Here is a 16075-nt window from a genome sequence, read left to right as displayed (position 1 = left end):
CCCCGAGTGACCCCACGCGAAAGTATAACTGTGCCATAGGGTTGTCTCGGGTGGAAGCAGATCCTCTAACCTTTCTCCCGCAGGGTGGGTTCCCGCAACCAACCTTTCGTAAGCAAGCGAGTATCTCTAAAGCAACTCGAATTTATGGCGACCCTAATCTATATAGAATTTCCGAGACTAAACCTTTTCGGGTGCACATAGCCTCATCGATCTCCTATGAAGCGGCTGGTGGGTTTGAACCGCTGACCTTAACGCTTAACTGTTTCACCTGGTTCAAATAGTTGTCACAATTGGAAGCGATCCTGTTAATTCCTCGTCTGTCTCCCCACCCCAGGTAAAAGGTAAACTCTAGCATGGCAGTGACCTCTCCGTATTTTTCTTACCGAGCGGCCTACTCAACACGAGAAGCCCCCCAAAACCATTCAACCGCCCCCCTCCGCCTCTATGGGAATACTCAACATCAGAGTGGGGGATCCTGGGTGACCACAGGCCGGAGTGCCAGGTAGGTACCGAGGACTGGCCCGGAGGGCGTCCCTCGGGGACCCCTCCTCTCTGACCTGCGGTCCCCAGGTCCATCACACACCCATAGGCCTTCCCCCAGCCAGCTCCACAATGGTCACCTGCCGCCTCCGGAGTAGGGCCGCCAAGTCCTCCCTAGAGCGTAGCCGTTAGGAAGCTACGGTTCTTCTTTTTAAATACGAGTTAAACCCTCTAACACGAAAGCTGATTGGCCTGCGTTGAACAGAGGCTGCCTTCTGACTGGCTAACAACGGACCGGACATGAATCACATGACAATGCTTAGCTGACGCGCAGGCGCACTCACTCCATATGGTCCCGGAAGTGGCGCCAACGGCCCTTCAGACCCGCGGCCTTCTACCGCCCGAAGTGCTCTCCAGGATCAGGCGTTTGTCAGGGATCCGAACAGCTCCCTAGCGTCAGGGCTGCTACAAAGAAAATAAATCCAGGGGAGGTGAAAGAACCCTTCAAACGTGCCAGAAGGTAAGATGGCGAGGATGGCAGACTAGAGCGGGGCCGATCGATAGCGCAGCGCTCGGTGCGGCGACCTGTGCGTGTGCGCAGTGAATGTGAGCACCGAGCGATCGATCGGGCAATATTCGCGCCTCCATTTTTCTAGGAGAAAGCGGGAGACCGCGAGAGCCAGAGCAGCGGGTAAGGGGATGCCGGGATGCGAGCAGAGTGGACGAGCGCTGCAGGCCCCTGCGGGGAGGCCTCGGTCATGGCGGGAGAGCCCGGAGGGAGCGCAGAGGCCTGCGGCATGACCTCTCGTGTCCTGGTTGCGGAGCTGGGCCTGCACAGCCTCCTCTTCTAAGGACATCGTGCCCACTCCTCCCGGCCCTTAGTCCGCCTCCGCTTTGGGATGGCCGCGGCGCGTTCCTTGTACCATGAAGGAGGTTCACGGTCTCTCCCGGAGTAACTGGCCCTGGGGTCGGCTTCCTCCTGACCCCTGACTTCTGTGTCCCCACTTGCTAGCCCGGAGGGTGGACATTGTATGGGGCGGGAGAAGCAGGAGCTCGCCCTCTTTGTATCCAGGATGCCTGGCAGGACCGAGGAGACGGGATAGGATCGTAGTTCGGCTGCGGGCGGGTTACGCAACCACGCTAAACTTAGTGGGCATCCTCCCTCCTCCGTGTCCAGTGTTACCGACACAACCACATTGCTTCTGCATGCATCCTATGGTTTCATTCAGTGGTGTCCGGCAGGTGGTGGTGCTGTTGGGTGCCGTTGAATGGTTCCGACTCATAGCGACCCCATAAAATGTTTCCAAGGAGCGGCGAGTGGGTTTGAACCACCGACCTTGCGGTTAGCCAAATAGCGCTTAACCTGCAGCGCCACCCAGGAAATGCTTAATAAATGCTGTTGTTAAATGCCATCGAATCGGTTCCGACTCATAGCGACCCAATAAAGGGTTTCTAAGGAGCAGTGCATGGGTTTGAACCACTGACCTTGTGGTTAGCCATCCAACACTTAACGGTCAGCACCACACCAGGAACTGCTCAGTAAAGGCTGTTGTTGTTGTTAGGTGTCATTGAGTGAGTACTGACTCATGACCTTATGCACCACTGAAGGAAATACTGCCCGGTCCTGAACCCCCCTCAACAATCATTAGTATGGTTGAGCCCATTACTGCTGCCACTGTGCCAATCCATCTCGTTGGGGGTCTCCCTCGTTTTCACTGACCCTTCTTCACTTTACCATGCATAATAAATGTTTGGTGGTGGATATGTGCTGTGGAGTTGGTTCCAACTCGTAGCAACCCTGTATAGAGTTTCCGGGGCTGTAAATCTGTACGAGCAGAAAGACTCATCTTCCTCCCGGGGAACCGCTGGTCATTTTGAACTGCTGATGGTGAGCTTAGTAGCCGGACTTGTAACCCCTACGATACCAGAGCTCCTTAGTGATGAATGTTAGTTAGCTGTTATGAGTAAGCGTAGTGTATACAAAACTCAGGTTCTGAGATTAGCACCTGCCATTGACAAGCTCTTTGATCCTGGGTGAGCTGACTAACTTCTTTAGTTCTGTTGCTGATCCCTAAAGTAGAACTGTATGAGGAGTGAAGGAGGTAATAAGTCCTTTACTCACGACACGTTAGGTATTGTACTAACATGGGGTTGCCATGAATTGCAGTCAACTCTATGGCAACTAACAACAATGAAGATCTGATCAGTCCTAGTGAGTATTTTTAAGTTTTTAGAAAACATTACAAAGCTGTGGTTAGTGGCAACACAGGCTCTAAAGGCAAACTATCACCGTTCTAGCCCAGGTTCCTCTAAGCCTAATGGTGAGATCTTGAAGAACTGCTTCTCCCACCTTATCTGAAAACAAGGAGATTCCAAGACTGCCGTTATAGGGAACTCTTGAGGATTAAGTGAGATAAAACCTGGTAAACACTGTAAATATTAGCGATTATTCTGATCAAGGTCAGTGGATCACTCCTCAGAAACGCTATACAGAGTCACTATGGGTTAGAACCAACTGGACGGCACTTAACAACAACAACATGATTGGTAATCTCAGTGATCTTCCAGGGGCAGCTGTGCAGTTAGAACAGGTGGGTTCTATCTCTCAGAGTCACCCAGGATAGCAGTACCAAGAGTTACCGCTGCATCCTTTCTGTTACGTTCTCGTCTCCATTTTTCACTCCTAGGCTCCTCTGCAACAGTCCCATCCCCATCTTCAGGCACCTGCAGCCTTCTGGGACCAGTCCACACAGAATATTTGAGTCTGTGATTTTTTTGTGTATATTACCTGATTAGATTGCTGTTGACTCCAGTCCAAGTCCTAGCAACTCTTCAGGACAGAGTAGAGAAGGGTCCCATAGAGTTTCCTAGGCTGTGATGTGGTGTGATTCTGTAGGATAAGCACCGGACTGCAAAGTCAATGGTTCAAACTTACCATCCGCTCCTCGGAAACTCTATACAGAATTGCTATGAGTCGGAAGTGACTCGACGGCGCTTCACAGTGTACAGGATCCAATAACCAGATATTTTCTTCTGCAGAACGGCTGATGGGTTCAAACTACCAACCGCTTGGAGAAGCCTCGCGCTTTACCACTGCTTTAAGTGCTGTGAAGTCAGTTCTGAATCATCGTGACCCTGTATGGGGTTTCCAAGGAGTAGCTAGTGAGCTTGAACCTCTGACCTTGCAATTCAAACGTACTTTGCAGTCCAGCACATTAGCCCCCAGCGCCACAGCAGGACTCAAACCTTTGCAAATCAATCTGACTGTAAAGTCCTGGTAGACTTTATTTCCTTCCTCATCTTGATCATTGCTTTTCTCCTATCTTATTTGACAATAATTTTATTTAAATGTTTATCTTTGTCTTTTCAAAGCATTCAACTTGGTTTCGTTTTCATTAAATAATAACTTTTGCCTTCCCATTTAAATTTACTAATTATATAATTACAGTAACAAGCTCAGTTGCCCTAAAACAGGTTTTAGGAACAAGCAGAGCTGACTTCAGTCTGTACACAGCTCAGCTGGTGAAAGTAGGGACCCCCTAGACATTCGCAGCAGCGACACCTGTCCACGGTCATCAGTACCGCGTTGTGTTTTCTTAGTGGAAGAAACCAAAAATGCAGACAAGTCCTTTTGTCAGAATGAGCCTTAGTGGTGCAGTGGTTAAGTGCTTGGCCACTAACCAAAAGGTTGGCTGTTGAAACCCAGCAACAGCATCATGGGAGAAAGGGCCTGCTAATCCGCTCCCATACGGGAGACCCCTGTGGGGCATTTCTGCCCGACAACAGCAGATTGGAAAGAGAACAGGGGGCAAGGGTAAGTTGAAGGGAAGTCATGTTGATGTCAGCTGACAGGCTTGGTGCCTTCTGTGTGCCAGGCTCTGGGCTCAGACCCCTACGTGCACAATCATTCTTCCCCTTTTGGTGGCGAGCTGAGGGCACTGAAGCCACTAAGCAAAGAATGCAGCTGGTCGCGCTGGGCTTTCAGCCTGGCAGGTGTGTTTGTGTCTGAGAGTCACGTGAGCCTCTGCCCTTCACCACCCTCCTGTGTTCTCTTCCAGCTGGCAGGGAACTCATCATCCTCTTCTCCGAGATGTACAGAACCAAAGTGGGCCTGAAGGACCGGCAGCAGCTCTACAAGCTGATCATCAGCCAGCTGCTTTATGATGGCTACATCAGCATCGCTAACGGCCTCATCAATGAGGTCAAACCGCAGTCCGTGTGCGCGCCCTCTGAGCAGCTCCTACACCTCATCAAGCTAGGTAGCCTTCCCTGTGACTCCCAAACTCAGGTTTTCCATGCTTTCAAGCATCTGGGTTTTACGATAATTATAGTTGTGTCTTACTGCCTCATATGTGCCAGGTAAGGAACCCTGGTGGTCGTTTGTAAGTGTCATTGAATGGCTGGAATCCGCCAGCCCCCTCAAGATTACAGCCCAGGTAACCCCATGGGGCAGTTCTGCTCCATCCTGTCTCGTTGCCAGGGGCCATCACCGACTCGGGTGCAGTGGTCTCTTGGTACCGGCCAGGGGTGAGCCAGGTCCAGATTGTGAGTATGCTGAGCTTGGTCCAGCCTCCAGGCCTTTGTGCTCCTGACTGGAAGGAAGGACTGTGGTGGTGTGCTGGTGGCTTCCCTCCGGCCTGGACTCACAGGTCATCTCAGCCTTCGTCACCCCTTCTGAAGGGACCCCAAAATCTTCCCAGGCCTCCCCACTTACTCCACACCAACCATCCTCTCTTTCCTTCAGAATGGAATCGTTGTGTGAAATGTTCTCTGTTGTTGGGGTTGTACCCACACAAGCTGCCCATCTTACTCCCCAAACTCAGTAACAGTCAGGACTTTGTCTTGTTCAGCACGTTCCCCTGATGCTACCAGGGCTCCTGAGACCATGGTTTAGCTGCTCTGCTTTATTGAGTGCTTTCTAGGAGTGAGTGTGTCTGTTACAGGCCTGGGTCTCTAGAAGTTTATATGGCCAGGGGGTTTGGGTTGTTGTTAAGTGCCGTCAAGTCAATTCCGACCCATAGCAATCCTGTATAGGTTTCCAGGGAGTAGCTGGTGAACTTGAACTGCTGACCTTGCAATTCAAGTGGTTTTACAGTCTGGTGCATTAACCCACAGAGCCACACCAGGACTTTAAAGGGATCCCCAGCCACCCATGGAGAAGGTAGGACACAGGAATGAGCAGAGCAGTCAGGTGTGGTGCAGGTTTGTCCCAGGCCTCTAGAGGGAGCACTGCCCCCCAGACCCTGGACGTCCATAAGAGTCTGCAGGGATTGTCCCCCAGCCGCAGGTCCCTCCTAGAAAAGAAAGGACACTTAGCGTTCCTGGGGGCTTGTTTCCAGCCAAGTCAAGTGATGGTGTGCGATGTAGAGCTGTCGCTTTAAAGAAAGCAAACTGGCCCCCATGGGAACCTCACAGGCTGTGTCTGAGTGTGTAATGAAAACAGAAAGGTCCACAGAACATGATGGCGGGGGGGGGGCAGGCATGACAAATAAAATGATGGCACTAGCCATCCGTCCCTCAGCACAACCCAGGAGGGTTCAACAACTCAGTACAGTAGTCACCGGCCCCCAGACACCCACTGTAGTGATGGCCTTGATTGGGGAATGAGCTGCCTGCGGTTCAGGCTCCACAATGCTCAGGGCACAGTTCTTCCAGTCAGGACCGCTGAGAAATGCCCACAGCACACGCCCTCCACCATAAGCCTCTGCCTGTAGGCACCGGGCTCTAACTCCGTGGGTCAGCAAACCTCAGTTAAGTGCCGGGAGGGGGACCCCACTCTGCAAGCTAGTCTCCTGCCTCCCTCGCTCCATGGGAGCTTGTACTGCTGCTCTGCCCCACCCCCGGCACCACAGCTTTCTGTCCCTGGACCCAGGAGGCTTCATACACTGGGACCTCTGGGTCTGAAAGACAAACTCCACTCTTGGCTCCTCCTTTTTTTTTTTTCTTTTTAGCCAGAAGAACAAAAAATCTTTGTTGGAATAACTACAACCAAAATTCTTCCTTAGAAACCAGGATGGTAAGACTTTGTCTCTCATACTTCAGACAGATTATCAGGAGGGACCAGTCCCTGGAGAAAGAAATCATGCTTAGTAACGTGGATGGTCAATGAAAACATGGAGACCCCAACAACATGGATTTGCACAGTGGCAGTAGCTGTGGGCTCAAGTATAGCAACAATTGTGAGGTTGGCGCAGAACTGGGCAGTGTTGTGTTCTGTTGTGTGTAAGGTCCCTATGATTTGGAACCAAATCGATGGCACCAACCAACAACAACAAATGCATTCTTACTCTATTCAAGTTTCGGCTGTATTGATTTTGAAGCAATTTTGCAATTAAATAACAGTTATCTTTATTCAACATCTTAATGGTATTATTTTCCCTTGACTTTTCCAGTCACAATTAGGTGACACTTCTTCCATCATGGAACAGAAATTTTGTTTATGAAGGTAGTCAGTAATTATCGTCAGCAATGTTTAGCACTGGTTTACCATCTGTTGTTTGGAAACTCTATCCACTTGGACTGTTTTAGTTTTCCTCCTAACTTCCTGGCCACAAACAATTCTGATTATTTTTTGGGTCCTCTGCTGCTCTCCCATATTCTTAAGTATTGAATCCTGGACATTTTCCTCTTCCTGTGTTTTTTTTCTGGATAAAGCCATCCGTGAATACGTATGAGTGCTGGTAGATAATTCTCTGAGTTCTTGACCCTAAAATATAGATCCATATAGTCATATAACAGCTTCACATGCCTACCTCATTGTTGTTATGTGCCTTCAAGTTGACTGACTCATAATGACCCTGTTTCCAAGGAGCAGTTGGTGCTCTGGCTCCTCTTCGTGGATGGTAGTGAGATTCCTCCTTCCTGCTGCTGACATGGCTCCTTTTATACACGTTCGTATCATCACTACATCACAAAGAGTATCCTCAATTTATTTTACTTTTATTTGGAGAATGATTTGGAAGTGGATTTTGGAAGTCTGAGAAGGGAAGTTAGGAGACTTGTTAGGAAGTTTTTGCAATAATACCATCAAGAAATTAAGAACTGGTAGGCATCAGCCAGTGGGTGCTGGGAGTAGGGGGGCAGTGGTGCTTGTCTGCCTGGCCCATGCTGCCCTGCTCCTGGGGCGGCTGAGGACGCCCAGCCAACAGCCCACAGTGAGGATTGAGAATCCAGCAAACAGTGAAGAGCCCGTGACCACCACAAACTGATTCCTCAACAACTGTGCGACTTTCATTGGGAGGTGTCGCTGTGAAGCAGGAGTTGTGAAGTGCTATTGAATTGTTTCCAATTCACTGACCCTGTATAAGGTTTCTGAGGAGTGGCTGGTGAGCTTGAACCACTAACCTTGCAGCTCAAACTGACCATACAGAAACTTTGTTTTGCCAAAATTTATAACATCATTTGTGGGCCATACAAAATTATCAACTTAAAAATTAGCCTGCTATATTTGGTCAATTAACTCAGCGCTAATGTGAGTCAGAGAAGAAGAGGAAGACCCCCAATGAGATGGATCAGCCAGGTGGCATCATTGATGGACTCAGGTGTGGCAGCGGTAGTGAGGTTGGCCCAGGATCGGACATTGTTTCGTTCTGCTGTGCATGGGGTCGCTATGAGTCGGTTCCGACTCGATGGCACCTGACAACAACAACAACAATGTGAGTCCTAAAGGAACGCTGGTAGCGTAGTGGTTACGAATTGGGCTGTGAGCCGCAAGGTTAGCAGTTCGAAACTACCAGGTGTTCCGCAGGAGAAAGATGAGGTTTTCTGCTCCCGCAAAGATTTATAGCCTTGGAATCCCTATACAGGGTCGCTATGAGTCGGAACCGACTCCACGGCACATTAAAAAAAAAGTGAGTCCTAGGAGTCCTGGTGTGGTGCTGTGGGCTAGTGCATCAAACTGCAGAGTCCGTCATTTGAACGGCAGGGTCAGTGGTTCAAGCTCACCAGCTGTAGGTCGAAATCGACTTGACGGCACTTAAAAACAACAATGTGAGTCCTGGTGTGGCGCCATAGGATAAGCGCTTGGCCTCGGGGTTGGTTTGAACTGCAAGGTTGGCAGTTCAAACTCACAAGCCGCTCCTTGGAACCCCTATACAGGGTTGCTATGAGTCAGAACCAACTCAGCAGCACTTAACAACAACAGTGTGATAGCTGGAACTGCAGTTGCCTTGGCAGGGCCAGACCAAATGATTTTGCGGACATAATCGGTCTGCAGACTGGACGTTCCCCACCCCTGCTCCCAAGCAGCCCAGCCCTCTTCCTGCTCACCCCTTTCCTTGGTGCTTGCAACCTTAACCATCCCTGCCTGAGTTCACCCAGCCTGGTGCACCCTCCTGAGCCTAGGAGGGGAAGTATAGATACTTAGGATGGATAAGTAAGGAGCTTGTTGGTTTCAGACTGCTGAAGGCGCTGAGCCTTCCCACCTGGAGGACCTGCTGAGGCAGGTGTGAGAGACTGAAGCTCATTGGCTGAGCTCTGTGGGGTGTCCGAAACAGAACCTGTGACAGCAGTGTGAGCATCTGGCACCTGGACCCCACGCCAAATAGCAGTGACGTTCATGTCTGCTCTTTTCATTTAAAAAAAAAAAGATCAAGAGCTGTGTGTGTTTACTACCCAGTAGGCCAAGCCACGCCTTGCTTTTCCTTTTAGAATTTAGAAATAACCTGTTCCTATTGGTGCAGGCATTACTCATACCTCAGCGTTCGTTACTGCACATCTGCACAATCTCCAGGTACTAGATTTGTACTGTTTTCATAAATGTGGGTGTCAGATAACTAGGTAGTTGCTAAGTCTGGATTCGATGTAAAGGAATCTATACACTTGCATGAGTAGAGAATGTGCTGTCCAGTAAAAGACATTAGAAAAACGATTGAGGAAAAAAGAGCCTTCTTACCCTACCCAGTCCTCAATCAATTCCAAATGGATCGATGCATTTCAATAAACTCTGAAAGGCACTGGGAAAGACATAGGTACCAGTTTGTTTATGTAAGAGTTGAATACTTTTTTAGGCGAAGGCTATTTTTAAAAAGTAGCAGCAATAATTGTCAAAGTGCTCTGTGTGTCCCCAGACCGCCCTCCCCCCAGGCACCTCCACCGTAAGTAGCGCGCAGTACTGTAACTGCTCTGTGCACTGCAGTCCCAGCTCTGGTTTTTGAGGGCATGGGTAGGAGTAAGGAATGAGGGTTCGAGTTATGACCATGGCTGGGTCTAGTTTAGGGGTAGGGATGGGAGTTTTAGAGTTACAATCCTGTAGATCTGTTTTGCTTTGCATCCTTCTTTATCTGGGTTGGGGGAGTATGGTGGCTCTATGGGATAAGCACTGAACTCTGAACCAAAGGGTTGGTTTGAGCCTACCAGCCACTCTCCCCAGGGTTGCTATGAGTCAGGAGTAAGCAATGGCCCTTAACAAACATGGTTCTGAGCTGAGTTCTGGAAGCTACGTTGTCGCAGCTCTTCCTCTCTGGTTGTTTGCTATTGGTTCTCAATCCAAAACCCTCCCTTTAATAGTTGTCATAAGGTTAGTGTGGGTTTTACTAATTCGTTTCATTTCTGTTTATCTGAGAATGATTTAATTTTTCATGAAGGACATGGAGTCCTGGTGTGGTGCTGCAGGATAATGCACTGGACCACAAGGTCGTTTTGAACGGCAAAGTCAGCAGTTCAAACCCCCTCGCCACTCCTCGGAAACCCTATGCGTGATCGCCATGAGTCAGAACCAACTCAGTTTGGTTGAATATATGTTATTCCATTATCACCTTGCCTACTGAGAAATCAGCTTAGGTTTATTAGTTCCCATTTTGTAGGTAACTTTTTGTTTTTCCTAAGTTGCTCTCAGGATTCTTTACTTGTCTTTGGTTTTGAAAAGTTTCATTATAATGTCTTCATGGTTTGGAGAGAGGGGATGTCTGTCCTGTTTGAGGAGTCCTGGTGTGTTGTTGTGTGTTAATGCACTGAACTACAAAGTCGGTTTGAACCGTAAGGTTGGCAGTTCAAGCTCACCAGCCATTCCTCGGAAACCCTATGCAAGGTAGCTATGGGTCGGCAGCGACTCATCTCACTTCACAACGATCTTGTATGGTGTTCATTTACCGTATCCTATTTGGTGTTCATTACCTTTCTTCTTGTCTTTCACCCTGTTAGGGAAGTTTTCTTCCAACAATTATTGGACAGCATTCTCTATAGTCTTTCATGTGTTTCTTCCTGTTCTGGAATTCCAGTCACAGTGTCCCACAGAAATCTTAGGCTTTCTTCAGATTTTTTTGTTCTTTTTTTCTGATTGTTCCTTTAGCAGATGAATGTTGAAAGATTTCCATTCTACTTGTGTTAATCTGGCTTCCTGATTGTTGCTTTTGTATGGGTCCCATGTTTTCATTAATTTTGTCAGTTTGCTTCTTGAATTATTCTAGAGTTTTGTCTGTTTTCCTTGGTTTCATCTGCAGTTTTCTCAGTTACCCTGTCAATCCACTGGAAATGCCAAAATAGCACACTTTGACTTCCTTAGCCAGTGGTTGCAGTACCATTTCAGATGTTGTATTTTCTGCCTCTATTTTATTCATCACTTGTTTGAGGCACTCTAGCCTGTTTCCTCTGACACATTGTGCTGTTGTATTTGTATTTGGTTGATTGTTGCATGTTGCCGTGTTCTCGGTCACTCTCCTCTCCCCTGGTGGATGTGCTGGACCCTGGAAGCGTGTACGTGGTTTTCTGTGTAGCGTAGTCAGGATGAGTGCGCATGTCTCCAGAAGCAGGTGTGCTTGTGGCCAGCATCCAGCCCCAGACCCGAGGCTGCTCAGGAAGGGCTGCCAGTGGTCACTGCTCCTATTCTGCTTCCTCTTCCCATCAGAACTCAGTCCCCCGCTCTGTGATAGCCTCTGAAGCTTGGGGTCCAAGGTCACCTTCTCTGTTCATTTCACTCCGTTTGCTGTTTACTGTGTCTGTTGCAGAGGAACTGCCTCCTCTGCCCTCCATGGGTTTTTTGTTTTCTGTTTTTGCTGTTTATTGTGATAACTAAATGCTAACAGAAGTCCCTAGTACCTCCCCCTTGAAGCACTCCTGGGTTTGCCACAGCACTCTCTGTGCCCAGCGCGGTGGGCCTGCGGTGGTCTCACACCAGGGTGGCCTGCCACTGTATCTCCAGGTCACTGGGAGGGGAAGAGGCTGCTCAAGGGGGGCAGGCCTCTTGCTGAAGTTAGCAGGGACCTAGCTTTTCATTTTCTAGGTCGTCTGCCCCACACGCCTGCCAGGTGTATGGTATCAGCCATCGATTGTGAGTAAACTACTATGGACGATTTTACCAACACCAGTTTCCTGACTTAACTCCCGAGGTTTTTGATGCTGGATCCCCCTTCTTCCTTAGCTGCTGACTTCTCTCTCCCTTCAACTACTGCTGACATCATTACCCACTGGGCTTTTTGTTAGGGGCTATTGAATTAATTCCAAATCATAATGACCCTGTGTATGGTTTCCAAGATTTTAAAACTCTTCGTGGCAGCAGAAAGCCTCGCCTCGTCTTTCTCTCACTAGGACCCAGGAAAAAAAATTCCCATGGTTGGTTTTCATGTGTGCACGTTTGGTTTCTTTCAGGAATGGAAAATGATGATACTGCAGTGCAGTATGCAATTGGCCGTTCAGATACAGTGGCCCCCGGCACGGGCATTGACTTGGAGTTTGATGCCGATGTCCAGACCATGTCCCCAGAGGCGTCAGAGTACGAGACCTGCTACGTCACATCCCATAAAGGGCCCTGCCGGGTGGCCACCTACAGCAGAGATGGACAGTTAATAGCCACCGGCTCAGCTGATGCCTCCATAAAGATCCTCGACACTGAACGCATGCTGGCTAAGAGTGCAATGCCAATAGAGGTACGTACTCAGGGTCACTGGCTGGTGGCCTCTAGGTCATTCCTGGCTCCTGTGAGAGTGGGGTTTAGACCAGCTTGCACTAAGCCTTGTTCTGGACCGTGCCCTTAGATTATGGTGGCTTTTGCACACTGAGCAGCTCTCTTCTTGTTGGTCTAGGTCATGATGAATGAGACCGCCCAGCAGAATATGGAAAACCATCCAGTGATTCGAACTCTCTATGACCACGTGGATGAGGTCACGTGTCTCGCTTTCCACCCAACAGAACAGATCCTGGCCTCGGGTTCACGGGATTACACTCTTAAATTGTTCGATTATTCCAAACCGTCTGCAAAAAGAGCCTTCAAATACATTCAGGTTAGCATCTGGTGTTGGGAAAGGGGCGTGGTTTTCCCTCCGGAGCAGTGAACTGTTGTCTGACTGGTCTTGTATACATACACTGGTCTCAGCAATTATACAGGAAGTGCTGGGGGGGAGGGAGGGGGCCAGGCCTGAATGCAGGGGGTAGGCGGGACAGAGGCCATACATCCCCATCACTACAGTGTAACCAAAATTTACCCAGTTGAGAAAACTGGCGGGTATTGGCTGGAAAAGTGGCGTCTGGTACCCTCTTGTGAGTGTGGTTCAGAAATACAACTGTTTGTTCTGCTTTCCACTTTGAATGAGCACGGTCCATTGTTGGGAAGGAGCCCTGCTGTGCAGTGGTGAGGCCGGCTGCTCCCCGAAACCCTGTGGGCTTAGTTTTACTCTCTCCTGTCTCGTGTTAAGTGCCATCTGGTCCGACTCATAGTATAGGGTTTCCAAGGGGCAGCTGGTGAATTGGAGCCGCTGGCCTTGCGGTCCAGTGCAGTCCCCCCCAGCGCCACTCCACAGGAGCGCTGTAAGTTAGAATCAACTTCATGGCAAAGGGTTTGGTTTTGGGTATTCTGGGTTTTTGTTTTGTTTTTGTCACTTCAAAATAATTTTGTTTTTTACTCAGTGTTTAAAGTTCTAGGATAAATTTAAAGAAGCTTTCATATACAAGTTTCATTTTCATTCAGCAATCTTCCATTAATGCTCCAAGATTATTAAGATGGCACCTTGACATGCCCTTCTGAGGCATTCACTTGGGGGGGCGGAGGGGAGGGGTTTGGAATTACCTTACCAGTTTGGGAGGTTTCTGTTCAAAAGATACTTAGATTTATTCCTGGAAGTATTTCTATTCCTGTCTAGGGGCCTCCGCGTTTCCTGTTGATTCACTTGGTCACTGTTCATCTCTGTCCCAACAGGAAGCAGAAATGTTGCGTTCCATCTCCTTCCATCCCTCTGGGGACTTCATACTTGTCGGGACCCAACACCCTACTTTGCGGCTTTACGATATCAACACATTTCAGTGTTTCGTCTCATGTAATCCTCAAGACCAGCACACAGACGCCATATGCTCTGTGAGCTACAACCCAAGTGCCAACATGTATGTTACTGGGAGCAAGGACGGCTGCATCAAACTATGGGATGGTGTGTCCAATCGCTGCATCACAACCTTTGAGAAGGCCCATGATGGTGCGGAAGTTTGTTCTGCCATCTTCTCCAAAAATTCCAAATACATTCTCTCCAGCGGAAAAGACTCTGTAGCTAAGCTCTGGGAAATATCGACAGGACGAACGCTGGTCAGATACACAGGTATGCGACTCCTTCGGTGTCGTGTAGTACTTCCTGGTTTGCAGTGGGTAGTAGACAGACTTGGTTTGCCTACTTTGCTCTCTGCAGACGTCACAGCTCAGCGTGGATTGGGTCCCATGCAAGAGCACCAAAGAACCTGGCAGGCCATGTGTAGATTGTTGTCTGCTCATAGAAATGGGGCAAAGTCCTGAGAAAGCCTCAGTCTGTGCACCCAGAAAGTTCATGGTTCAGGAAAGAAGGGCCAAAAGGGTAGCTGTTAGCCTGTTTCTAAGAGGAGGGCAGAGGTAGCCCCCCCCAGAATGAAATCACAAGTGTGATTTCACGCCATAAGGAGTAGGGCCCCCAGACAAAAACCCCCGTCTCATTCTGTGTCCTTCATTCCTGGTGGTCATGGTGAGAGTGCCCAGACTTCTCTGCTGAAGTCTAGTTACTGATCCTCTCACTAGCACTCAGTGTTCACATCATGTGATCGGCGACGGAGTGGCTGAAATTGTCGTGTCTTATTAGACTGCTCCTTTTTAGCAGCAAATTAAAATAAAAAACCCTTCAGGAAGCTTCAGCATTGCTTCCTTTCCTCTGTTGTAAGGTGTGTTTTCTGTCATACGCAGAAACCACCATGTCCGTCCCTCACCGAGCTCATAGCACTGTCGTAAAAGACGCTGCCGTGCTGACCCTGCCGTGTTGCCATTTGAGTGAAGAAAATGGAAGGGTCTGTGGCATGGGAACCACTAGATTGCAGTATAACCCACCTCTGATTTTCCCATGATTGCTGCTTGCTACCATGGTGGCCTGGTGTGGAGCTGTAGGACAAGCACACAATTGACAGTTCAAACCTACCAGCCAGCCACTCCTTGAAAACCCTGTACAGGCTTGCTGTGATTCAGAGCCAACTCACCAACACTTAACAACAGCAGCTTGCCAGCAGACCAGCCATCATACGCTGGAGTTCTTTTGTTGTTTCCGGTCACATGTCCTCTCAGCCCACCTGGATCAGTGTTTTCCTTTTAACCTGTAGTTAGATTTCAAGGGCTTCTTGAAATAAGGAAAAGAACTTTTAAGAGAATGTTAGGAATTAAAACCCTAAACAATGCTGACTTGGAGGGCAAATATGTCTAGCATATATAATTGACAAGGAGTCCTGGTGACGCAGTGGCTAAGCACTCCCCCGGCTAACCAGAAGGTCACTATGCAAACCCACTGTCTGCTCTGGAGGAAAATAATGTTGCAGTCTGCTTCCATTAAGATCACAGCATTGGAAACCCCTAAAGAGGCCTTTAAATAAGTAAGAGGAAGATGAGCCTGGATTTGACAGAAAAATGAGTCAAAGGGTAGTCATTTATTTTGCAAAAGGAAATAAAGTGGTTGGTATTATTTGTTGATATATTGGTGATGCTGTTGGTAAGTCCCGGCAACTTGATTCCAACTCATACAAATGAAGAAGATTGATAATGCCTGGTACTGATGAGAAGTGGGGAAATGATACATATTCTATTGATGGGCGCATCCGCTGTAAAACATTTCTAAGGGACCATTCATTGTCGTTTACCAAAACTTAAAATCCCACCAGATCCTGTCTTAGAAAACCAACCTAAGACAATCAGACAAATGTGTGCACATTAAAGAATGCTCACCGCAGTGTTATCTAGAGTGTCCAGGAATTAGCAATGTAAACGTCCATGAAAGATCATCGTGTAAATGTTCCGACAGGACGCAGCTTTTAGGACTCAGTAACCAGAGCAGCCTTGACTGAGCACGTCTTCTGCCGTACACGTCTTATTGTCACTGTTGCCATCCAGTAGGTGCTGACTCGTGGTGGCCCCCTGTGTGTGTATAGTAGGTGCTGACTCATGGCCCCGTGTGTGTGTACAGTAGGTGCTGACTTGTGGCCCTGTGTGTGTTTGTGTGTGTGTATACAGTAGGTGCTGACTCGTGGCCGTGTGCATGTGTGTGTGTATACAGTAGATGCTGACTCATGGCCCCGTGTGTGTGTACACAGTAGGTGCTGACTTGTGTTGGCCCTGTGTGTGTACAGTTGGTGCTGACTCGTGGTGGCCCCGTGTGTATGCAGTAGGTGCTGA

At 48.7% G+C, this 16075-nt stretch overlaps 1 protein-coding gene across 1 annotated transcript in view; it reads left to right on the top strand.

Moving 5' to 3' along the window:
- Positions 1–1109: 1109 nt before the first annotated feature.
- Positions 1110–16075, top strand: part of CSTF1 (cleavage stimulation factor, 3' pre-RNA, subunit 1, 50kDa) — an 18566-nt gene continuing 3600 nt past the window's right edge. The window contains exons 1-5 of the mRNA XM_006839160.1: positions 1110–1171; positions 4539–4739; positions 12064–12341; positions 12498–12695; positions 13607–13997. Of these exons, the coding sequence (XP_006839223.1) occupies positions 4571–4739; positions 12064–12341; positions 12498–12695; positions 13607–13997 (1036 nt within the window). The 5' untranslated portion in view covers positions 1110–1171; positions 4539–4570. The remainder of the gene's footprint in view (positions 1172–4538; positions 4740–12063; positions 12342–12497; positions 12696–13606; positions 13998–16075) is intronic.

The sequence above is a fragment of the Chrysochloris asiatica genome, unplaced genomic scaffold (assembly GCF_000296735.1).
Source record: "Chrysochloris asiatica unplaced genomic scaffold, ChrAsi1.0 scaffold00023, whole genome shotgun sequence".
Classification (NCBI taxonomy): Eukaryota; Metazoa; Chordata; class Mammalia; order Afrosoricida; family Chrysochloridae; genus Chrysochloris; species Chrysochloris asiatica.
Note: the sequence above shows the minus strand (reverse complement) of the source record. Positions and strands in the feature narration are given on the sequence as shown.